General features: G+C 51.7%; 6 protein-coding genes across 6 annotated transcripts; 3 read left to right on the top strand and 3 right to left on the bottom strand.

Annotated features, from left to right (window-relative positions):
- Positions 1-188: 188 nt before the first annotated feature.
- Positions 189-4817, bottom strand: LRP88_14193 (uncharacterized protein; the record flags this gene model as incomplete). Its single annotated transcript, XM_083250543.1, has 2 exons — positions 189-952; positions 1004-4817. 2 exons carry the CDS (start codon positions 4815-4817, stop codon positions 189-191), a joined length of 4578 nt encoding a protein of 1525 aa, XP_083093608.1.
- Positions 4818-6163: 1346 nt separating this feature from the next.
- On the top strand, positions 6164-8353 carry LRP88_14192 (uncharacterized protein; the record flags this gene model as incomplete). The annotated part of the gene is made up of 1 exon (XM_083250542.1): positions 6164-8353. One exon carries the CDS (start codon positions 6164-6166, stop codon positions 8351-8353), a length of 2190 nt encoding a protein of 729 aa, XP_083093607.1.
- Positions 8354-13386: 5033 nt separating this feature from the next.
- Positions 13387-15111, bottom strand: LRP88_14191 (major facilitator superfamily domain-containing protein; the record flags this gene model as incomplete). Its single annotated transcript, XM_083250541.1, has 1 exon — positions 13387-15111. One exon carries the CDS (start codon positions 15109-15111, stop codon positions 13387-13389), a length of 1725 nt encoding a protein of 574 aa, XP_083093606.1.
- A 770-nt stretch (positions 15112-15881) lies between these two features.
- On the top strand, positions 15882-16712 carry LRP88_14190 (histidine phosphatase superfamily; the record flags this gene model as incomplete). The annotated part of the gene is made up of 1 exon (XM_083250540.1): positions 15882-16712. One exon carries the CDS (start codon positions 15882-15884, stop codon positions 16710-16712), a length of 831 nt encoding a protein of 276 aa, XP_083093605.1.
- A 1610-nt stretch (positions 16713-18322) lies between these two features.
- On the top strand, positions 18323-20101 carry LRP88_14189 (major facilitator superfamily domain-containing protein; the record flags this gene model as incomplete). The annotated part of the gene is made up of 1 exon (XM_083250539.1): positions 18323-20101. The coding sequence occupies one exon, from the start codon at positions 18323-18325 to the stop codon at positions 20099-20101; it is 1779 nt and encodes a 592-aa protein (XP_083093604.1).
- Positions 20102-20308: 207 nt separating this feature from the next.
- Positions 20309-23670, bottom strand: LRP88_14188 (uncharacterized protein; the record flags this gene model as incomplete). Its single annotated transcript, XM_083250538.1, has 5 exons — positions 20309-20770; positions 20821-21507; positions 21560-22577; positions 22626-23371; positions 23419-23670. 5 exons carry the CDS (start codon positions 23668-23670, stop codon positions 20309-20311), a joined length of 3165 nt encoding a protein of 1054 aa, XP_083093603.1.
- Positions 23671-24083: the final 413 nt, after the last annotated feature.

The raw sequence follows: 24083 nt of genomic DNA, 5'->3' as shown, positions 1-24083 counted from the left end.
TCACTTGAACTGCTTTGCTTTTAATGTCTGCAGACATTACCACCCGCGTGGAGGAGTTTGACAATGGCAATACATAGAAAACCATCATTTGTAACGACTAGGTATAATCTCTGTCCGTCCCTGAACCCAAATACGCCTCGCCGAAGAACGACCTTCATTTCATGTAACACATCAATCTACCACTTCCTTCAAGTCAAGCCCTGTCCCGTCAAACACTTGAGCAACTTCTTCTTCTGCTTATCTCCAACCTCGATAAACTCCTCCACATACTCACAAGGAGAGTAATGCAGCCCCGTCCTGTCGGTGTATAGATACGTCTTGTCCTTGTCCGCCTCATGACGGATGTCCAGCGCGTCGAGCATGGCCTTGGTCACCTCGGGTCCGTTCTCAAGCGCAATGTGGAGGACGAGCTTCTCTCTGTAGCGCCACGTCTTTCGGGTCTTGGCGATGAGGATCTTCATTGTTTCTCGAAGACGGAGGTTCCAGTCAGATTCTTCGTTGGCGATCTTGCACCAGGGGAACGGCTTGGAGAAACACGCCAGACCCAAAGGTACCATGAAGCCAAAGTTCTCCTCCTCGTAGTTCGCGTCGTGAGTCTCCAAAAGCCAGGTCACAAAGTCGGGAAGAGCCAGAAGCGAAGCCAAGTGGAGAGTTCCATCATCTGGGGTGCCCTCACCTGCGAGCAGCTTGAAGGCGTCAATGTTACCAAGGAAAAGAGCAGCTTCCCGGGGAGAGATCTCGTCTTCCTCTTCAAAAAGGGACTGGAACTGGGCCTTGGGTTGCTTGGGGTAACAAGCAATCTTGCTAAAGTCAGAGCCCGAAGCAGTACTGTTAAACATGTCGCCTGGCGCGAGCTCAAGTAGGGCTTTCAATACGGGGGTTCGTGATTTGTCTAGTAGGCATAGGAAAACTGCCGACATCTGCGACTGTGGTGTCACATAAGTGGGCAGAGCTATTGAACTATTAGTACACAGGCGCGGGCAGCGTGCTGATTGTGACATACCTGCATCCTCCATCTGCAGCAGACGGAGGATAACGGCGTTATCAATCTTGAGAGAAGAAGAAATAGCCCACATAAGAGCTGTGCATTCCTCCGGCTCCCACATTGGTCGGAGGTTGTAGATGATCTTGGCTGCAGCAGGCACTCCATGGTCGAGCAGAAAACCCAAGACAAGAGTCCCCTGTGGGAATTTGCGCATGCACTTGAACAGCAGCTCATCCTCCTGAACTTTTGTTTCCGCGGGTTGTTCTTCAAAGAGGAGAATAAGCCAGTTCATGACTTCTAACTCCTCCTTGACGTGATCTAGAAGCGCAGGGAGAACCACAGCCAGGTCTGCATGCTTGCTGAGAGCTCTAAACTCGTCTCGCGAGTTCTTTTTGCACGCCAGAACGAAGCAGTTGGCCTCTTCTGCGTTGGGATCCGCGCCATGCTCCACGAGCATACTCACGATGGCAGTGTTGGTAGCAGTGTTCTCCAATGCGCCAACAAGAGCCTTGTTCAGAGACTCCTTGCTGATGCTGAATTCTAGCAAGCAGCTGTAGATCTCGAGTCGAATATCCGAGTCGAACGAGGGGTTGTTGGACACGTAGTCGAATGCGAGAGTTGCCGCACTTTCATCGGCCTTGACGAGATGGCGACTCAATGCCCGCACAAGATTGAGGTTGCTGGACTCAAAAGCCATGGTGAAAGCCGCGCCGTCTTTGTAATTGACTACAGCACCATGCTCGAGAAGAAGGTCCGGAGTATCCAAGTTGTCAGGATCAGACTTGATAGAATCAAGAAGAGCCTCAGAAACCTCATCGGTGTCAATATCTTTGTCGAAGAGAGACTGATAAGCAATGAATCTCCTCTCAGAGTCGATGTCGGAGTTTCTAACGTGCCGAAATAGTTCCTTCGCCATTGCCGGTTCCGAGATGGTTCGCGAAAGTGACAGGAACATATCGACGGGAGATGATTCCAGCGCCATCTTGAGTGTGTCAATTTCGACCTTGGCATGATAAGATAGTAGCAACTTGGCCAGAAGAATGTCATCGGGGTGCTTAGAGACGCACTCAGTAAGGGACTTGGATACAGCATCCACTGATACCTGGTCCGTTCGGAGCAAGTGTCCCAAGATGACAGCTTTCGTATGGGAAGCCACGGGAGATGAGCTACCCACAATGAATGCCTTCTCTACAGTCAAGGTGGTTGGGTTGGCAGCGAGGAGCGTCTTCAAAACCTCAGGTGCACCTTCTGCTGCCGCTTCCTGGAGGGCCCGTCCACCTTGGACATCGACCGATGCCTTGTGGCTGAGCAGAAGCTCAAGTCCGGCAAGGTCACCAGACAATGCGGTCTTTGTCTCTTGGGGAAGATATTCAGACTGTCCGATCTCAGCCGAGGCAGCAGCCTCCAGGAGAAGCTTCATAATCTCCAACTTGACATCTCTAGGCTCGACGGTGATGGCTTCTTGGAATGCAGCAGCCAAGGATGCCGTCTGGGGTTTCGAGGCAACTAGAGTGCTAAGAAGAGCGACATCCTTTTTCTGGACGGCACTGCAGAGTAGCATTCCACTTCCAGTATCAACGCTGAGACCATGTCGTACCAGGCAAGGGACGACCTCGGCCAGGTTTGGATGTCCTCTCAGCACTCCTTCGATACTTGCGGGGGCCTGAAGTAGATGGGATGAAGGCGCAGAGTCCAGCAGGAACTCGATTGTTTTCAAGTTGTAGTACTCTGGCCTTATTGCTGTATGAAAGACGACGCTGAGACTCTGAGGGCTTGGAGGACATCCTGAACACAAAATCTCCAATAGCTCAAAGTTTCCTCTCTCAACCGCGTTGGTGTATGCGACACCAGAAGCGTAGTTCGCATTGGCACGATGCTCGACTAGAACATGGACGATGTCTAGTCGAGTGTCCTTTGATGATGCTTCTAGTAGAGTCTGATCAACGGCTTTACCGTTGGCTCCTTTTTGAAGGAGTAGTGTGATCATGGCCAGAGCACTGTCGTAGCCAAATTTCTTCATGGCTTTGAAAGCAATAGGTACGGCAACAGACAAGGTTTCGGTTCTCGGTCCTCCAGTGCAGAGCATCTCAAGGACTGAAACGTTGCCTCGTCGTGCTGCTACCAACACGGGGTTGCCATCAGCCGTGTTAGACAAGTCCACAGGGGCATGATACTCGAGGAACAGCTGAATGAGGTCTGAGTCGATATCTCCCTCCTCAGACACCACCTGCTGCAGAGGCACACCAAGAACCTGGCTGTGGACGCCCTTCTGCAGAATGGACTTCATAGCCCGCAGTCGACTGTCTCTTGGTGAGATGCCCATTGCAGCTGGGATAGCAGCCGAGAGAACCTCTGGCGAGCACTTTCGCTGCAGAAGCGCCTTGAGCATGTCAAAGTCCACAGCTTCGAGGGCACTTTGTATAGCAGAGGCTTGTTCATACTCGACGGACGCTCCACAGCGCACCAGGGTCTCAACAAGCCTCAGGTGCTTGTTTCGCACAGCGCGGACCAAGTGAGCATCGAGATGTTCACCAGAAAGTCCCATGGGACCAAAAATGTCCATGAGATGGATCACGTCTGGCTCAGAGGTTGACTCAGGCACGTAGCTCAGCGCAAGCGAGACAGGTGAGGAGAAAGCGCCGTTTTTGAGCAACTCCATCATGACAAAGTCCATCTGTGACACGGCCCATTGAAGAGCGTTGTGTGGAGGGATGTCGACACTGACACCAGCTCCGACGAGAAGTTTTGCAAGGGGTATCTGGTGAGCTTTGACGCTCTTGACCAATTCCTCGCGAAGGACGGGATAGTCTCCGACGAGTCCAGCTTCGGCGAGCAGCGTGAAAAAGGAAAGTCTTTGCGTTGAATCTGGTACCAGTATAGCCAGTTCACAAGCGCTCTCTCGTACACCAAAGAACTTTTCGTTGGAGCTCGCATAAGCCAGAAGAACAGCCAAGGCATGTAGACTCTGTGCACGAAGAGTCGCGAGGAGCAACGAATCGCAGACGAGGTCTCTTCGATTCGCAACGCACAGCAAGAGAATCTCGAGTGAGAATCCCGTTCCTGCAATCGCTCGAGCAAGGTCTTTCTCGAGACACTCGAGCCAAGCTCCAGTCGTCATGGCCGTTGGAGCCGACAACAAGAGGCTCACTAGGGTGAGATCGCCAATCCTGATGTGTTGGGCGACAGCATCTGGATAGGAGGATGCGGCGGCACCATAGCTTAGAAGAAGTCTCATGGCGTCGGCTGAAGCTTTTGACAAGGAGATGCCGAATGCTCGAGTCAAGGCCTCTTGGCTGACTCGAGTTTGACACAAGAGATGGATGTAGTTGATATTGTCGTGAGAAGCGGCCTTATCTAGCCATGTGATTCCTGGAGGGAAAGAATCTGCCATTGTTGAAGACAACCGATTCCTCTTCATCTTTTTCTCGAGCTTTGGATCGTGTAGGTGACCCCAAAGCTCGTCCAGCGAAGTCAAGGTCGTATACAGTAGCAGAGCCTGAGCGACACCAGTAGCTGCTAAAGGCTCAGTAGAAAGAAGCAAATCAAACGCCCTCGCGACTTCATGCTTGGTAAAAGTCCAGTTGGCGTGATTAACCGCCTCCTCCTTCTGGTGCTTGGTTCTGAAGAGGTTGCGCTTCTGCTCTGAAGGCGGACGATAGCTGGGATCAGCCATCCGCTGCTGGACGAGAAGCTGACGAGCTGCATCTCGGTTTGCCTTGACGAAGGGCTCATAGTCTTGAGCTGGAGGTTCCACCAAGCTTGGGATCTGCTGTGGTGGCGGGAGAAGTCCAGCTCTGCCGAGAAACCACTCTATCCGACGAATGTCGGCCATGATGGTTTGATGTCTCTGATGATTTGAAACGTGATAGTAGACAAGGAATAATCAAGGGAATGATGACTAGGGAATGATTTGAGGTGCCATATTCCAAACTGGACAGAGAGAGTGCCGAAATGAGGAACTTCCCCTCCCACCTCTGCAAGATTCAGCTGAAAGGCACACATTATGTACGTCTTGAGCCATCGGCCGAGGGCCCCAATGAGAAGCGGCATAGATACCGGGCAGGGGAGTGTGCTGGCAGCCTTGTGACTTGGGATGGCGCAACGCAAGGCAGACTGTGTGTGAAAGTCTGCATACCCCGCGTTAGGCACCTGGGCGAACCATCCGATGGATGTGAGATGACTGTCTGAGCTTTCTGTTTCTTACTAGGTGGGCGATTATGGAGTAAGGAGGCTGTGCTGTAGTAGCACCATTCTTGGATAGCCTGTTTTTGTTAGTGAATGAGATGAAATACCACCAAACCAAAAACATCACCGAGATCAGGCTGTAACAATAATAAGCAACATGAGACATTTCCCTCATCAAAATCAGCCTCAATCAGGCAGACACCCACGCCAGAAACTCGTACAGTTTTCCAAACCTTCCATGATTGGCTTGGCATCGCAAGGATCGGCACTCCCGCGACTGCAAGCACGCCCTTTTGCTAAACTAAAGTCCCTGATGATTGGCTTATCCCGTATCACAGCTACTGCGGAGTCCGCTGGCACCAGTTGCCCGGCTTGTGTGACACGGCATGGCTGTGATTATCGATGCGCCTCGCGAGGTAGATATTGTTCTCGCCGATTGAGCCGCTATCTAAATGCCTTGCAGCAGCTGCGAGAAAGGTCATGTTTGAACCATATCGTGTTCTTGTGATTTACGCCTATTCTCGAATATACGTGCAATTCATTATATAAAGTTACACTTGCTGCCATTCGTTTGACATCTCCAGAGTCACATCGTCAACTTCAAACATGGCTGCTCCTCCACCTTATTCGCCTCCAGCGTCTATTTCCAGACATCGCACTGGATCGGACGACGTCCATTCCCTTGCCGATGCATTGCTTCGTACCTCTGTCTCTTCAGACAGTGCTACCTCGACATCTACCACATCCACTATCCTACCTCCCTATCCAACCTCAAGGGAACGCTCCATCGCATCGAGTTCTTCCCCCTCGTCCAGTCGTAGCGATGATTATACAAGCGGATCTTTGCCTGGCCACCTGCACAGGCTGAGATCTCCGGGCTCGGCCAGTACCTCGGGGACCACCTCAGGGACCCGAGAGCGGCTCCGCCAGATAGAGATGGAGCGAGACGAGCTTCGGCGCGCCATGGATGGCGAACGCGCCCAGACTGCCGAGATGCGTCGTCTAGCTGAGCAAGAGCGTGCCATCTCTGAGCGTCTCAGGATGGAGGCTGCTCTATCGGGTCCATCCGCCGCCGATGCTAGGCGTCGTGTCCAAGAGCTCAAGCGTGAGGCACTTGCAGCGCGCTCCGAGAAACCCAAGCGATCCAATGATGGCATGTTTAAGAAGGCCTACGCGACCGATCTCCTGTTCCTCATGGACACCACGGGCTCCATGTACAGTTACATCAAAGCTGCCAGAGACCAAGTCAAGAGGATCATGGACGATATTACAAAGGCCTTCTTCAACGAGGCTGAGGTGCGCATCGCTGTCGTGGGGTACAAGGACCACGCCGACAAGCCCAACATCCAATTCCTAGACTTCACAACGTCCATTGACGACGTTCGGTCGTTCATCGATAAGTTCACGGCCTCAGGCGGAGGCGATGCCCCTGAAGATGTCCTCGGAGGCATTGACCAAGCCATCAACGCCACATGGAAGAACCAGACGCGATGCATCATACACATCGCCGATGCTCCAGCCCACGGTCGCATCTTCCACGACTTTTCTGACTCGGCGGACGACTACCCCGAGCCTGGGAGTGAACCACATCGTCTCACTTACCAGCCCTTGTTCAAGAAGATGATTGATATGAACATCAATTATGCTCTGCTGCGAATCAAGAATGCCACAGATCGCATGGCTTTGACCTTTATGAAGGAGTACGCCGCCATCTCGTCGGACTGCAAGCTCCTCATGAGCAACCAGTACTATGACGAAGGCCTCAAGGCAACCCTGGCTCTCCGTGGTGCCAGCAGCTCCAAGGGCACCGCCAAGGGCGATCTAGTCTTTGAAGAAGCCGAGCTAGGCACCTCTTACAGCGCGCTGCGACATCTAGTCGTCAGAAGTGTCACCACTTCGGCCTCTCGTACAGCAGTACGCATGTCAACGTCGAGTTCTTCTCGAACTGCCGGCAAGGGAGGAACCAAGAACCCCCTGACCACCCAACTCCAAGCCATTGAAGAAGATGAAGACAAGATTGCAGAAGCCAATGAAATGTCACTTGAAAAGGTTCCACCACAGTGGGATACTCCTTGCTGGCTCAACGAGAAGCTCGTCCTCGAGGGCTTCTCCCCCGATACTGTGGTGCACGGCGCAGACACACTCAACGCTATGATGGCACATGATGACAACATCAGGCTGAGCATCATGGAGCTAACCATCAACAAGCGCTCGCGGCCATTTTCCCAAGGTGCCCTTCGTCTCACGGCGTACGCTCGTACGGCTGCCTCGACGAACCGCTACGTCGTCAAGTCGTTCAAGCGCGACGGCAAGCGTCTCGCCCATTTGGCAGAGGACATGAGATGTCAGGCTCTCTGCAAGGCATTTGCTCTTGAGTTCAACGCCTTGGTTGGTGATAAGCACGCTATTGATTTCATCGTCACGACATGCCTTAGGGGCAAGACAACCACTTCAGGCACCGACTGCATGTCTCTCGAGCCATACATCGAGGGCGAGTACGTCAAGTACAACAATAACTGCAGCTACGTCAATGATGACAACCCCAAGGATGAGTTTAACCAGGCTGCCCAGGCCTTTTCGCACTTTACCTTTGAGCGGTCCTGGGGCAGCTTCCTGGTATGCGATCTACAGGGGGTAGGCCACGTCCTCACAGATCCAGCCATCCACACGCTCGACCCAGAGCGATTCAAGCTGGCCGATACAAACCTCGGCAAAGACGGCTTCAAGTTTTTCTTTGCGACGCACGCATGCAACGAAATCTGCGAGAAGCTCGAGCTCAAGAGCACAGCAGCAGGTATCGCAAGCAACAACTGCGAGTTCAGGGAGTTGTGGCCCAGCATTGACAACACGGTATGCTGCTCCAATAAGCTCTGCGGCAAGATCGTGCGCGTCTCCAGTGCAAAGAAGTCAGAAGAGTACCCTGGCTGTCACTGGTGCGACGTCTGCTGGCCACAGTTGAGCTCATCCAAGGTCAAGTGGATGTGCGTCGCTCCAGGACCTCACCACGAATTTGACGTCTCTAAGTTCTACTATGAGTCTCAGGGACAAATTCCGCCTCGGAAATGCCCCGATCATCGTGAGCGAGACACGACCGTTTCCAGGACAGCTGTCATGGGTGGAAGCTTCTTTTCTAGGCTGAAGGGTGCCAATAAGCAAAAGAACATCTCTGGGAAGGCTTGGTAAGGGGTTTATTGGGTTACTTGTGTTGCTGTTCTTTTTGTCCGGGCGTTCATCTTTTCAGTGTCTTTGTCCGAATATCCAGTGGCCATCCTAGGCTTGAGCTCGAGGGATCTGAATAGCGACCTACGCAAGGGCGCTCTAACTGTCCACGATTTAGCAAAATAAACGCAGAATTTGTCTTGACCATGCACCTACTGATGTCTCAATGCTCATGTCCATTGTCAATACTACAGAAGTGCCCTCGTTCTGTCCATGTCGTGTCCGAAAAAGGGATAAAAACGTGCAATACATCACGTCACTCCGATTCTTCCTTAATCTGCCCAAAAAGTAATACTGTTAGCAGGCGTTAATCTGCAACTGCCCCAACCAAAAGGCCTATTATAAAGGGCATGCGGGTCAGCTGAAGCTGAGTCAGGTTGCATGCAGAACCAGCCACCATTTGTTTTTCTTGGTCGCCAGCCGTCCCGTCCTCTCAACAACAGCATCAACACGTGTCCAGTCGACACGTACTGTGCCCTCTGTGGCGTTCTCATCAGCCATCAAGGCTTTGAGTTTGAATTTGATGGGTACGACCAGGCGCGACTTGCCGAGAACGGCACCAGCTGGATTAGTGACGTGTGGCTCATCAGCCCTAATCCCACCTCTCTCAGGCAAGGTTTACATGTCTTTATGAGAGCAAATATACTAACTCTGATTCAGGCCTTCCCTAGTTGGGCCCGCATCTCTTATTCTTTGGGACTTCAACGAATTCGGCTTCAGCGCGGAAGAGCCTGATGAAGAAGGGGAGCACTACCAAAACCTACGGGCGTAAGCTAACCACCCCATTGTTTCCTCCGGAGAAGCATACTCACACTCTAAAGATACACCTGGACAATCGGGCGCACTCTTGCAGTTCCTCTGCACGCTGCCTGCTACGACATCCTCGGCAAACTGGCTGCTCCAGAGGCCATCGACGTCGAAGTCTTGTTTGAAGTGTTGAAGAGTCATTTTCTTGAAAATTCCGCCGTCATGCTTGATCTTGTCTATGGAGTCGCAAACGCCTTTCAGAAAGAAGAATGGGTACGCTGTCACGGGTTTGAATACCTGGTCACTTCGCCGACAGAAATCCCTGATATTGAAAGCCTCACAAGCTCCATCCTTCAAAATTCGCAGCTTGGAGAACTCTCTCGAGTTATGAATAGACAAATTCGGCACGAGGTGGAATAACTCACTCTGTCCCACAGGAAGTCCTCGCGGAGGTAGCGTCACATCTCGATGCAGCAAGTCTTTGCAGTTTCCGCCTCGTGCCAAAGAAGTTCGCAGCGGCGACATCGGCCAACTCATTCTGGAGAGCAAGAGTTAACCACGACATGCCTTGGGTGGACGAGTTTCTTCACAGCTTTGATAATCAATGCGACAGCGTGGATTGGAAAAAACTATACCAGACGCTCTAAAAGATCGTCGTGGAAAAACCGTCCTCACCCTACGTCCCCGGCATCCGTAACCCATGCCGCATCTGGAATTTGTGTTCCAGTCTCATGGATGAGTATTACTCTCTTAAGAAACGACAAGATACAGAGTCTATCAAGCCGCCTCATATCCTCGTCGGCGCTTACTGCTGTCCCATCCGACGTCTAAGGTATCCCGTCGACAAACGTACAATTACGAAAAATGCCGGTCTTATTAGGGACTATGAAGATCTTTCTTTTGCTCAACCCATCATATCGACGTACTGGACGGCTAGTGGCGAGCTATCAGGCATCGGCACGAGATGGTACAAGGATGGTACACTCACAACTCTCGGATCCAAGGATCTATTCGACGTGTGTCGGGGGTTACAGATCCCAAAAGATGATTGGATCGTCAGATTGATCGTCACCGTCCAAGATACCTCAACCAGCGGAGTTTCGAACGAGACACAACGCAAAGTTGTCGGGCTCAGATTCATCTTCTCCAAAAGAGACCCAGTTCAATTTGGCCAAGCCCAAGACTACCAACGTGTCCTGGCCGCCTCTGGGGAGCGAGACTCGACTTACTACCGAGGTGCCCTCGTCCTTTTTTGTGATGGAACGTTTCCTGTGGAAGAATGAGCTACCACCGGACCATCTTCACCTTACGTATGCGTGTGTGGAAGGGGAGGAATGCGATAGATGGTTGATAGAACCTCTCATCTTTGGTACAACGGATGACGAGCTCTCGAATATCATATCCATCGCGGCAGACGTCCAATTAGGTGGCTTCGAAACCGTCTACAAGGACGGGACTCGTCGTACTATTGGTCCTAGACGACATGCTATGAAGCACCTCTCAATCGACGGCCCCGGCGGAGAAAGAATCACGCATCTCTACATAGCCCTGGGACCCAGGCCAACCTGGAAGCCAACCGGGTTACGATTCCTCACCAACCGGGGACGTCAGTTGGTTATTGGGCGATACGGTCCAGTATCCAAAAGGGCTCCGCTACCGGAAAATCGCCAGTGGCGTCGGTGCTGTGCAGGGCATGGTCTTGCGGGGATCTTTGGCCACTGGTCTGAAGCAAGTCAAGGCCTGGATTTGGTCGGCGGTTTCTGCGCCCCTTTGCCCGGGGTTCAAGAGCATGAAGTGTCTACAAGATCTCGTAGATTCTATTGGGACCCAGCTTCTCCGCAGAGACGGTTCCGGGAGGCCAGCATGGCATACGGATATGGAGTCAAGTACATTGACGAGAGTAGTATCCTTAGGACCTTCCCGGACAAGGCGACCACTATCTCCTGGCTGGACTGCGAGGGCGATCTGAACTCCATCCGAGCCACCTTTCGCCAGGACACCAAAGCTTCACAATTTCCTCTCGTATCGCTATCGCTCACATTTATGGCTACAGTTCTTGGCGGAGAACAGGTCCATGCCGGCGCCCGATAGGCTCAATTCAGTAAATCGCGCCGTCACGTGGTCTCTATCACGTGACTTGCAGTCCGGTCGTCATATCACGTGCGCAGTCCTCGGATCGGGGGTAATTTCAGCAGTCGGTTGCTGATAAAGCAGTGGCTGCGATGGCACAAAGTGCACAACATCACTAATGACCCCCTTTCTCCGCAAGTATAAGTAAGCGTTTTGCTTCATCATTCTGTGAGCGTCGCCCTTCTCCTATCCCATCTTGGAGCCTAGCCATGAGTGCAAGGCCGGGAGCGTGCCACAACTGTAGGCGCAGCCGCTTGAAATGTGACCGATCCCTTCCGCACTGCCTGAAATGCACCAGTAGGGGTCAAAGTTGTCTAGGCTACGGCATTCTGTTGCGGTGGGAGAAAGGTATGGCGAGTCGTGGGAAATTGGCTGGCGTTACATCCGACAACATAAACAAGATCCAGAAGGGGGATACGACCTCGACTCTACAAGCGCCATGGCCTTCTATCGTGTCTACAAGACAGCCCCCATTCGCAAGTTCTAAGCCGAACTCTCCTCGTTCGTTGCCTCGTTCGTTAATAGATCCGCTTGCGCAAGATCTAGACAATCGATCGAGGAGATATCTGGACTATTGTAGGCTACCTTTGTCCGCTTGACTGCCCTTCATACTAATACTGTTTGGTGGAAGTTGCAAGTGATGTTTGCAGGGACCTCGTTCTCTATGACATCCCCAAACATAATCCATTCCGCGAGCTAATTCCGATGGCGTACCAGCAGCCCATGTTGTTGAAGGCAATCATCGCCAGTTCAGCTTTGCACATGTCAAACGCTTGTCAACGGTCATCAAGTTCTTCAAGCATCTTTACAACGATAGCTTCGACTCAGAGCAGTACAAGTTTAGTGAGCTCTCTATCGATCGGTCCATATATGACATCACGCCCGGAGACTTTCCATGACGCACTCAGGGCCAAGCAGCAGGCACTTTGTCTGCTGAAGTCTGCTCTCGAAGACATCGCTTCAGCGGATGTTGATGTGATTCTCGCGGTGGTACTTCTCCTCATTGGGTTCGAGCTCATTGATTCTGGGCGAGGCAGCTGGATATTTCACATCAATGGTGCGAGAATGATCATTGAGAAGCTAATCGCATCCGGCCCGGGGACGGAGACTGCTTTGAGCCCGCTTCGCAGCTGGTTGGTGTCAAATTGCTTGGTGTAAGTCGTCCTGTCCAGTAATTGATGGCTCCTGACTTGACATGCACTAGGTATGATCTTCTTGGGTCATCATTCGCAAATTCTTATCTACCGCAGAGTGGTGGGCTATCCACGACTACCATGTCACTGCTTCAAGATGCAGAAGGCAACCATTGCTCGTCATTTCCGGCAGCCCTTCTTCCTTTGATACAGGCCGGGGCCCAACTATTCAAGATGAACGACGTCGGCGTTTCCACGTTCCCGGATACCTTGATCAATTCAGGACAGCACGATGCGCTTCATCTCTTACACGCTGCGAAGTCATTTGACCCAGCGGTCTGGGCCATCAATTTACAGCCACGCTCACCGGCTGACGATCTCCTCCATCGGACTATAATTGCCTCTGCACACAAGGCAGCTGTATGTATCTATCTCTCGCGCATTATTCTTGCTCTATGGCCCAGCACAGTATTGCCAGATGATCTAGAAATCCTAGCAGCCGAAATCATCACTCACCTTTCAAATATGCACCCTGGAGATGCATTATTCACAGCAACAGCGTGGCCAGCTTTCATTGCTGGCCTGGAAACGGTTGACCTTATGAATCGTGCTTGGGTAGTAAGAAGATTCCAAGAGCTCTGGGAAATAGAGCCTTGGGGTCTTACCAGAGAGGCTCTCGAAGCATTGAGGACAATATGGGATGGGAGGAAGAATGAGGATGCCGTAACGAGCAGCAATGACCGACTCCACGTACAGGAAAATAATTGGAACTGGATCGAAAAGCTAAAGAATATAGGCACCGACTGGTTGATTGCATGATTGTAAGGCGATCTCGGATGATCTATCGTGGTGGTGGTAGAGATCCATTGCCCGCTGACCGGGACTATATAGGTAACTAGTACAATCATGAGAGAAACCACCGGGTAATCGCCAGTTAAAGACCACGCGGTCTAGCAACAACTCATGAGCAGAGGTCTACCTGTGGGATCATGCATCTCTCAGAGTACCACCCCTGTTGGCTGATTGCCTTCGCTGCTCAGTCATTGCCTCTTCCAAAAGTTCAGCCTTCTCATCCGCGGTCAAATCACTACTGGCCTTAGGTACCTTCCCCCAGATTGCCAGAATCAACAAACTCGCGGCTGCAGCACCCACTCCAAACCAAAACGTGTTCTTATAACTCTTCCCCAATCCTGCCTCGTCTACCGTTGCTGACTGGATGACGTCCGTCAAAGCAAGGACGAAAGCTACACCTAGCTGCAGCACAGAATTAATAACACTCCCAGCCAACCCCTGCTGCGCTGTAGGAAACGTCGTGGTCACGAAAACTGTCATCAAGATCGTCGACAGATCGATTCCCACAGTGCTGAAGATGACTGCAGGGAAGACCCATGCCCAATAGCTTCCTCCAAGCGGAATCAGAGCTATGAGAAGCTGTGACCCTACTGCGCCCAGGCCGGAAATTATCAACAGCGCACGTCCTGAAACCAGGTGCAAGATGAAGCCTTCGATGACGCTAAGAATGAGGCCTGCAAGGCCGAGAGGCACATACCACGCTACCACCTGCAACGGACTGGCAGACATGATGTTCTGGAAATAGAGTGTGCCATATACAGAAAAGATGCCCCAGGTGCCGTAAAGCAGGAAGAGGGCCAAAAGCAAAGGGCTCATGCAGGGAGTCGTGAAGATCGAAGCTGGCAAGAGAGGCTGAGCAGAGACTCGCGTTTCGATGTAGCCTGCCGCAAGGAGTGAGGAGACACCAAGTATGAGACAGACTGGAATATATGGCGTTCGCCAACCTGCAGGGGCGTGTGCTGATTGCAAGATGGAAAACACGACTAGGGTAAGGCCACAGACGATCGTGATGGCGCCGGGGTAGTCCATTTTGGCTTTGCTTGGGAGTTGGTCCTTTGAGTGAGGACGCGGAATAGACAAGACCGAAGTCAACAGCGTAATTGCCGTCAGGATGGCGCCGATCCAGAAGTAAAAACCCCAGCGCGTGAATTGACCTATGATCCCTGCCATGAGAATGCCACCGAAAAAACCAAATACCGCCGAAGTGCCGTATACTGCAAAGACGAGATTCTTTCGTGGCCCAGGACGATACAACGACCCCATAAGCATGACTCCGGTAGGTAAGAATGCCGCTGCTCCCAGCCCTTGCAGAGCCCGACAGAAGTCGAGCATCAACGGATTGATGCTGAACCCGGCTATTATACTCCAGACAAGAAGCCAGGCAAGACCCCACATGAAGACGGGATATCCTCCCCACATATCGCCCAGGCGGCCAAAGACGAGCAAGGTGCTGGCGATGACGAGGGAGAAGGCGGTCGCTGGCCACACACTGGCTGCTTGCGGGATGTCGAGCTCTCTGATCAGTGTTGGGAGGATGACGGTGAAGCCTGAGACGAAGTATTCTGTCAAGAATTGGGACATGGAGATGCTGAAGACGAAGATTATCTCGCTCCAGCGGGTTGTAAAAATCGGGGGTCGCTCGCGGCCGAGGCGCTCGATTCGTGCTTGGAGGGACTCGTCAACTGCGGATATGGATTCGGCAACGTCATGGAGATCCGGTGGAGGGTTGTCGTTTGGTAAAGGATTAACAACTTGAGCTAGAGCCCTGGGGCTACATTCTCTCGACGGGATAGTCGATGTTGCTGAGGTATTGCTGGGAACCCGCTGAGGCAGTGATGAAGGTAACGATGGGTGTGCCATTGTCTGTCAAATATCGGCCACTGAATGTGCAGAGATATGCAACGAGCAGTGGCCAGGCTATGAAAAGACCAGGGCAACAGATCTTATACGTTTTTTTTTAGGGCAAAATTGTCACTACATTTGTAATCAAAACACCTGAAGATGTGCATTTTCGGACAATCGAGGTTAGATGGTAGCCTGAGTCCACTGCCTACAGCTCTCGAGGGTTGAAAATGTTATTCAGATACTAACGAATACATACCTGTACTTATTCCGCGCAGCCGTCTCGCCGGGTGGCTTTGTATCTATCTTTCTTACCACTAATCGTCCAGTTCCCTACTAACAACTGAGCAAATCATAACCCGTTGGAAATCACTAGCGGCCTATCGGCTATTCTCATTGCAAACTAATGAAGTTGAAAACCACTTATTACAATTCCAACCCCTGAGATCTGTAAAGCTTGCCAGACACGGCGTCAGTAGATATAGCGCTTATGCACGACATGCGTCTTGGCTGCCTATGTGGGGTTAGTTACCACCGATCTGCCAGCATCCTGATTGGTTTGAGATATCCGCGATGCTAATTATCGACTTGTGTTGAGACAAGCATTTGTCAGTACGAAGTAGAAATTCAGGATTATTCAGCAGTCTAGTACTGGATGTATTTCTCGCAATCCCAGACTGGTGTCTATATCTTATGAACTGCGACCTTGTCAGTAGCTTGACTCTTTGTATCATTCTATATTACATATCTCTGCCAAACAAGTCTTTTCTACTTCTACACATCTCACAATGCCACCAGTGATACATTGTGTTCGTCATGGACAGGGCTTTCACAACGTTGGTGCCGGATGCTACACTCTTCCTGATCCTCGCCTGACTCCCTTGGGCGAAGAGCAGAACATGGCATTGCGCAAGTCGACCCTCTCAGACCAGTCAAAGATATCTCTTATCCTTGCTTCTCCGCTTTGCCGAACACTCCAATCTGCCTATCTGATGTTTCAACCAGCCCTCACGGCCAGCAGCAAGTGTCACCCTGAGATCATCGCCATCCCTGACGCTCAAGAAACCTCGGATGACCCGTGCGACGTTGGAACTGATCCATCAATCCTCCGCAGAGTGGTAGCCGAGAGCAAGTGGCCCGTCGATCTCTCTCTAGTCAAGGACGGCTGGAACGTGAAAGCTTTAGGGACTCGCTACAGCCCAGAAAGCAACGCCATAGCAGCCCGCGCCCGCGACGCCCGCATCTTTATCCGACAGAAGATCCGACAACTCATCGAGCAAGGCGATACAGACCCTCAAGTTGCGCTCGTAACGCACGGCGGTTTCCTGCACTACTTCACCGATGATTGGGAGGACTCATGGCTGAACCCTGGGACGGGATGGCGGAACTGCGAGACCCGATCCTACGTATTCGAGCAGGACGTGATGAATAATACAGATGTTGAGGCTAGGCTCACTGAGACGATGGAGAGTCGACTGAGGAGGGGAAAGGGCAATCCTATGCCGGCTGGGGAAGAGCAGGCGGTGCTATTTGAGCAGGCGATGGAGAATTGGGAAAACCAGGGGCTGCAAAGACCCGACAGGATAGGACTGCATCTCGAAACAAGTGTCATTGCATAATTTAATGCTATATCATAGTAGATGCGCTCTCTCTCTCTGCGAGGACGGAGTGCTCGACCTTCAGGATGGGGCATCAATCCACGACTTCCACGACATTGATCAATTTATCGACTTCAATTCAAGTCAACATCAATCCACAAGGCCAGGTGCTATGTAATCAATCCATCCACTGCAGGGTACGGCAACCTGCAAGGCGTACTGTGTCAAAAATCAAGTGGTGCCGACGGCCACCCCATGGTAGATTGCAGTGATTATTGAATTAAGGGCGTGGCCTCGACATGAAGCACCAAATGTCCCAGGGAGAGGTTCTCTCAATTGCTCCTCACTTCAGCTCTAAGATACAATACCATACCTCAAATTCTCGCAGGCAGTTCTTGATAATTACTCCAAAAGACGCCTCGACGCCCTCCGATAATACTTCAACGCCATCTCAGCGCATTTCAGAGACACGTCAAGCAAAACGATGGCGTGACGGATTCTAGAATTGTCCAACATCGGGCCAGTGGTCAAAAGACATGCCTGACCTGGTTGACCTTGTGCGGCCACTTCGGAACCTTGCCTTGATCAATTAATTCAGGCCACGGACAACCTCGACAGTTTCAATCGACTGGGAAGTCGAGAGTTCGCCCACCATCGTCATCGGAACTGATTCCGACAGTCTACCGTCATTCTTGCCCGGAACCCTGTCCCTTAATGTAAACGAACCCCCGGTCGAGATTGGCGGCTTCACTGCTGTGCTCAATGTCCACACAGTCCAGAAGAAGCCGGCCAAGAATAGCTGCGCGAAATGCAAGGACCAGTACTTCGAGATACACGACTGACATTGTCGGCATTTATAAGCCACGTCGATGGGCACAATACAAGACCATGGATATACCATTCCACTTCTAGAATACAGCTTAAGCAAACTAACAGTCAACAAACGAGAAATCCTCGGTTGGACATGTGCCATTAGTCTAGAGAGGACAAGTGCACGATGTGTGAGTGAGTTGTCGTAGAGAAAGAAAGAAATTTTACACACCCGACATGTTTTGAACATATCCGAAGAGATTGATAAAGAACTTGCCAAGGCTAAAGTGTAAACTCTAACTGTGTTGAAGATAAACGAGTAGCACTGATCTAGATTGCAACCCACCCTATGCCTCAGTGGCTCAAAAACAAACCCAAGACAGTAGTATGGACGATGAATCCAGACGAGGAAGAGAGGGAAACCTGTCTCCCATTTAGCCAAAGTATTTAAAGCGTATTACTCACCCTCTGGTTCTTCAGCACAGCTAGAAAAGATGAAGCTGGTGTTCGTCCGATCTCGGCGTTATCTCCGTCAAATCCGAAATTCAGTGGCTTCGGTAGCCCCACTTGGCCTGCGGCTAGATCCGCCGCTATTGGGTATCTTATCAGATGCCCCCGAGTCGGCGCCTTGCTGAGTGTCACAGGACCATGTCAGGCAATCACGCAGGCAGGCGGCAAAGAAGGCTGTGTGCCCTGCTGCCTCATTTCCCATCAAATGACTCTCTTTCAGCCTTGAACCGCTTTGTCGGGTATTTTCTCTCTCCTACATCAAACAACAGGGGTCCATGTCCCTATAGGATCAGACAAACACACTACAAACCATGAGTTCATCGTCTGAAGCGACGCCCCTTTTAGGCGCCGCCGTGGGAGATACCTCGGCTTCGTCGAGTTTATTACCTCACCGACCCGAAAGCGACGGTAGCCGCACCCAAGACAAGAGGCTATCCGCCGGCGTCGCCCGCATGGCCGTCGTCTCCAAGAACCTCACCACGGCTCATCGCGTCTGGCTGTTTGTCGGCATCTTCATCGTCGGGTACGCGTACGGCCTCGAGAGCCAGGTGCGCTCTGCGTACCAGCCCTACGCGACTTCGAGCTTTCATCTGCACTCGTACCTCAGCACCATCAACGTCTTGAGGAGTGTCATTGCTGTGGCGGTTCAGCCGACGGCTGCAAAGGTCGCTGACGTCCTCGGTCGCTTTGAGGTTATTGCGATTTCTACCATTTTGTACACGGTCGGAATTGCCATCGAAGCGAGTGCGCAGTCTGTTGAGGTGTTTTGCACCGGGTCCATGATCTACCAGGCCGGATACACGTGCATCGTCCTGCTTATGGAAGTTCTCATCGCCGACTTTTCCTCCATGCGAGCGCGTGTCTTTTTCAGCTATCTTCCCGCTATTCCTTTCCTTATCAACACTTGGATCAGCGGAAACATCACCTCGGCGGTGCTGAGCGCGACATCCTGGCGCTGGGGTATTGGAATGTGGGCAATCATCTATCCCATCGCTTCACTTCCCTTGCTGTCTTGCCTCTACTTCCTCGAGCGTCGCACCTGGGAAACTGAAGACGGCAAAGAGAGCGAGGCGACTGCGCCGCTGATTTCGCTGAAAACTAACGAGGGCCGATCTAATCTGTTCGACCAGCTCGACGTTGTCGGCCTCCTTACCCTCGTCTCTGCCTTCTCCCTCATTCTGGCCCCTTTGACTGTCGCTGGAGGAACAGTGAGCCACTGGCGCAGCTGGTACATCATTCTCCCTCTAACTCTTGGCTTTTGCTCCATCGTGGCTTTCGTGTTTTGGGAACAGCGAGGCGCAAGGCATCCCCTTATCCCCTTTCATCTCCTTCGCGATCGAGGCGTCTGGTCCGCCTTGGCGGTCAGGAGTTTGCTTAACTTTGCATGGTATACCCAAGGCAATTACCTCTACACGGTTCTCATCGTTGCATTTGATTTTTCGGTCGAAAACGCAACCCGCATCCTGTCATTCTTCTCATTCTTTGGCGTCATCACTGGAGTTCTTGCCGGTCTCGTCATTTTCAAGATTCGCCGTCTCAAGTTCATCATCGTTGGAGGAACATGCCTTTTCATGGTTGCATTTGGCGTTCTTATTGCATATCCCGGAGACCCTTCCAAGTCTTCCCAGTATGGAATCATCGCGGCACAGGTTCTTCTCGGAGTGGCTGGGGGATTCTTTGCCTACCCAACTCAAGCATCGATCCAAGCATCTGCATCTCGCGAGCATGTCGCTATTCTCACAGGTCTTTATCTTTCCTTCTACAATGTCGGCAGCGCCTTTGGAACTTGTCTATCCGGCGCCATCTGGACTCAAACTCTATACGGAACTCTAAAGTCAAACCTAGACTTTCAGTCAAACAAGACGCTGGCAGAGGCCATCTACAACTCACCATTCTCTATTGTGCCTGACTACCCAGTCGGTACAGAGATTCGAACGGCCATCATCGACAGTTACAGCTCGGTTCAGAAACTCCTCTGCATTGCTGGAATGTGCGTCTGTATTCCCATGGTTGGATTTGCATTGGCCCTTAGAAACCCTCACTTGTCGGAGCGCGAGGTTCAAATTGAAGATGACTCCGAGGAGGCTTAAGCATCAAATTGGACTTGTTGACTTGGATCCATTCATCATTTAAGCATTGGCAGAGTACCTGGATCCACCGTTCGGGCTGGCAACATGCATCACAAGTAGAATAGACTGCATTATAGACTAGCATTTAACTTAGATAGGATTTGCTGCATTATCAAGACAGTAACATAGCTTGCATTTAAACATCATGTTCTACACCCAGTAAATCAATTATAGTCGAGCCCTGTTCTCTTCCCATCGTGCCTTTAACCGTCCAAGCATCATTCCAACATACTTGACATCAGTAACGTCTGGAACACTCCTCAGCGTCTCGCTATCCTCCCTCGACTTTTCAGTCAGATAATCCAAGCTCCCCTTTTCAGCAGAAGAGGCAGCCTTGGGACCGTACTTGCCCTCGAACCAATCCAGCAGCTTGATCGGCGGGTTCTTTGAGGGGTCTCGGTCAGAGTTTCTCAGCCTGTCCATCCACTCGCTCGTGGGGAGGGTTTCGAATTTGAAGCCTGCGCTGGACATGGAGGGGAGCATGTCTCGGGACCAGTGGAAGCGGTTGGGGTTTATGACGTGGTATACTAGGTCCGCCTCAAGACTTCGATCAGCGGGTGTGTTGGCGCCAAGGTTGGCTAGGTCAAGAATGGCGCTGGCAGCGAGGTTGACGGGAAGCCAAGTCATTTCCTAGCATAATGTTAGTAACAGTGCAAATAATGTTTCAACCATTAACTTACCTCGTTCAGAGCGGGAAGAGCACCCAGAGTCTCGGCCGTCTGAATCATCAAAGGAATACCCTCGGTGGTATTCCACTCTCCAACGTTTGTGTCACCAACCAACTGTCCAATACGAAGCACTCTCGCCGGCGCACCAGCATCCTTCATAGCATTTCGTGTGATATGCTCCGCAACGTACTTTGAGCGGGCATATCCAGTGTGCTGAGCATGTGCAGGTGACGGGACAGAAGACTCGAGGACAGAACCAGGTCGAGGTGTGCCTCCTGCTGATGACACTGAAGAACAGAAAAAGAAGCGTGCAGGTCGAGGGGTTTGCACAGAAAGAGTGAGCCGAATCAGGTTGTGCACAGCCTTGATATGCTGGTCCTCAAAGCTTGAGACTGAAATGTTGAAGTTGACGGCCCAGGCGCTGTGGATGACCGTCGTCAACTTGGTGCTTAGCTCCTGAATTCTGGACTCTCCGAGACCAAGATCTTGCTTGCTCAGATCGCAAGGGAGGGCAACCACCTTACTCCTCTGCTCTTGGGTCAAGGTTAATCCACGAGTCGCAAGGGAGCTGTCGACTCTGTCAGAGGCAGCGGCCTCGTTGGAGGCTCGAACCATGGCCCACACGGCTCCCACGTTGGGGCGTGCTGTAAGTTGAGCAAGTGCATGAGCTCCCAAAGCTCCTGTGACACCAGTGAGAAGCTAAGATATCAGTTAGCCCTGCGAAATGTGAATCGAAAAGAATAGAACTCACCACAAGCTCCTTCTCAGGCTGTGGAGCAGATCCAGCAACGTGAGGGTTGAACGAAGAGTACTTGGCAACCAAGTTCTTCATAACCTGCAACTGATCCTCAGCCTCACTGTCCTCGCCCGTCCTCAACTTCTCCAGATGACGAGCGAGAAGCTTCACATTTCCCGTCTCATAGAGAACATTCTGCCCCAGCTGAGACTGTCTGCCACCTAGATCAATCTCCCTCTTGATCAGACTCCACATCTGGATGCACTGTAGACTGTCAACGCCAGAGGCAAAGAAATCTTCCTCCGGAGAAGAAAGCTTGGCGCCGCACTTGTCGTTGAGTTGACGGATGAGATATGACTCCAGCTCTTCGCCTTCAATCAACAGAGCCCCTTGTTGATCGCCTTGTCCTTCGTAGGCGGCATACGCAGCCTCTATCTCCTTTTCAAACTGGCGATACACGGGAACACGAATAAAAGTTCCCTTGTCCGTCCTTGGATATGCCGTATCCGCTTGAACAATAATGACCAACTCCTTGGGAACTCGGGAGAACGACTCTGCTCGAGAATTGGCGTCTTCTACCGCAGGCCAGATGCGTTCGAGGAACTCTTCGTCAGACATTTCAGCAACCCTGTCAGCCTTGACGATCAAGACTCCGGGATAACTCCGTCCCTCGCCATAGACAATGGCCTCCTTGACAATCTCTTCCTGTCGGATACGGCCTTCAATGGGCAGAGGGAGGACTTTTTCGCCGTTGATAAGAGTGAAGCGATCGTCGAGACGGCAGGCGTACTTCCAGAGCTTAGGTCGTGTTGGATGTCGCGTGAAGAGATCTCGTGTGCGGAATGAATTTGGCGGGTCGTCAGAGTTAATGGTGCTCTTTGAGGGGAGACCGTCCAGCGCAACACATTCGTACAGACCAGGGGCGACTTCATCCATGAGGCAATAAGGCTCAGCTTGGGGCAAGAAACGAAGGTAGCTCCACTCCTTGTCGCCTTCTGGGCGTGTCGAGTTCATGAGTCTACCAGTTTCAGTTCTGTCAAAGAGTTAGCATACCCATAAGCATTGGTTATCTGTCACTCACGCTCCGTAGTTGCCAACCAGGTAAACCCCATTATCCACCAGTCGATCTCCAAGATCATCCGGACAACCACTTCCAGCATATAGAACCAGCTTAACACCAGCCAAAACACGGATACCCTCCTCAGTCTCGGCAAGCAACTTGATGACATACGGAACCGAGTGAAGAATCTCGGGCTGAACCGTGTCAATCATCTGGATGATAGATTCCCTCGTCAAAGGCAGGTTGTAATTGCAAAAGTAGAGGGGTTTCCCAGAGTAGATGGACCGGAAAATCTCGTAGAAGCCGTGGCTATGAAACATGGGCGAAGTGAGCAGACCTCGCATGTCCATGTTTGTAGAAAATGCAGCGATGCAGCTTCTATTGGTCAGATAGATGGGCTTGGGAAGACCGGTTGAGCCGGATGAGTGGATGATGACTGCGACCTTGCGGGACTCGGCGTCGGGGTTGTAGTCGCGAGCAAACCTCGGTGCGTCGTAGTTGCAGTAGTCTGAGTGTTGCAGCAGAGGAAGAATCTCTAGTGATCGATTCTGTTGGACCTCCTTCAGGACTGGTTGAAAGTTGGGTGTAGTGAGAATGGTGTGGCAGTCAGCTAGCTCGAGCAACTGTGTAATTGCCGGACAAGCAAGTCGAGTGGAGATCAAAAACGAAGAATATCCAAGTCGGTTAAGAGCGATGATCTGGATGACAATGTGAATACCAGACTGAGCGAGCATGCCCACAACAGGAGCCTTCTCAAGAGTAGGATCCTACACCAGTAAGTCTCAATCACCATCAAAAATACGCTTATACTCACCACAGACTTGAGACCCAACTTCTGCAGCTTTGCGACCGCAGCATCTGCGTATCTGTCAATCGCGATCGCGCTGTGCTCCTTGTAATCATCAACCCCCGCTTCAGGGAACCCGAGCAACGGAGCATCCTGCAGCTCCGAAGCCCTCCGCTTGATCATCTCATCAAGCGTAAACATCTTGGCCTGCAGGTCAAAAGACTGTACGGGCGGCGTCCTGGCCGCCTCGAAGCCGTTAACGTCGTGTCTGATGGTCATGATGTCTGACTGCCTTGTCGAAAACAGGTAAGCACATGTTGAAGGCAACTCCCAATAGAATGTCTTTGCTCTATATATCTCAGAGATCCGGTTCCAACGGCGACCCGCTGATCCCGGAATGATATCCGAGGTGTTGCAGGACCCGGCAAAGGACAGACAACTCTTGGTATCACGTCTTTATCCGGCGCATACAATCTCAGCCCCAACGAATCCCAGCTTCACACCTTATCCTACCCTATCGATTCGCCGATCGTATGCGAGACGCTTCTTTATCCGACACGACGCGGGGTAGAATGCAAAAAGCCTCCAATGGGGGCGACGGATCCACCATGACCGAGTCGGATTTGCGCCGCTTTTCCGCTCGCGCTCCGTTTCCCTCACAAGAGTTATCGGCTATCATTCCTATGAACTCA

This window comes from Fusarium phalaenopsidis, assembly GCF_050370095.1.
Source record: "Fusarium phalaenopsidis strain FUZ10S chromosome Unknown contig_32334, whole genome shotgun sequence".
Classification (NCBI taxonomy): Eukaryota; Fungi; Ascomycota; class Sordariomycetes; order Hypocreales; family Nectriaceae; genus Fusarium; species Fusarium phalaenopsidis.
The sequence above is the reverse complement of the archived record's forward strand: the minus strand, read 5'-3'. Positions and strand labels throughout refer to the sequence as shown.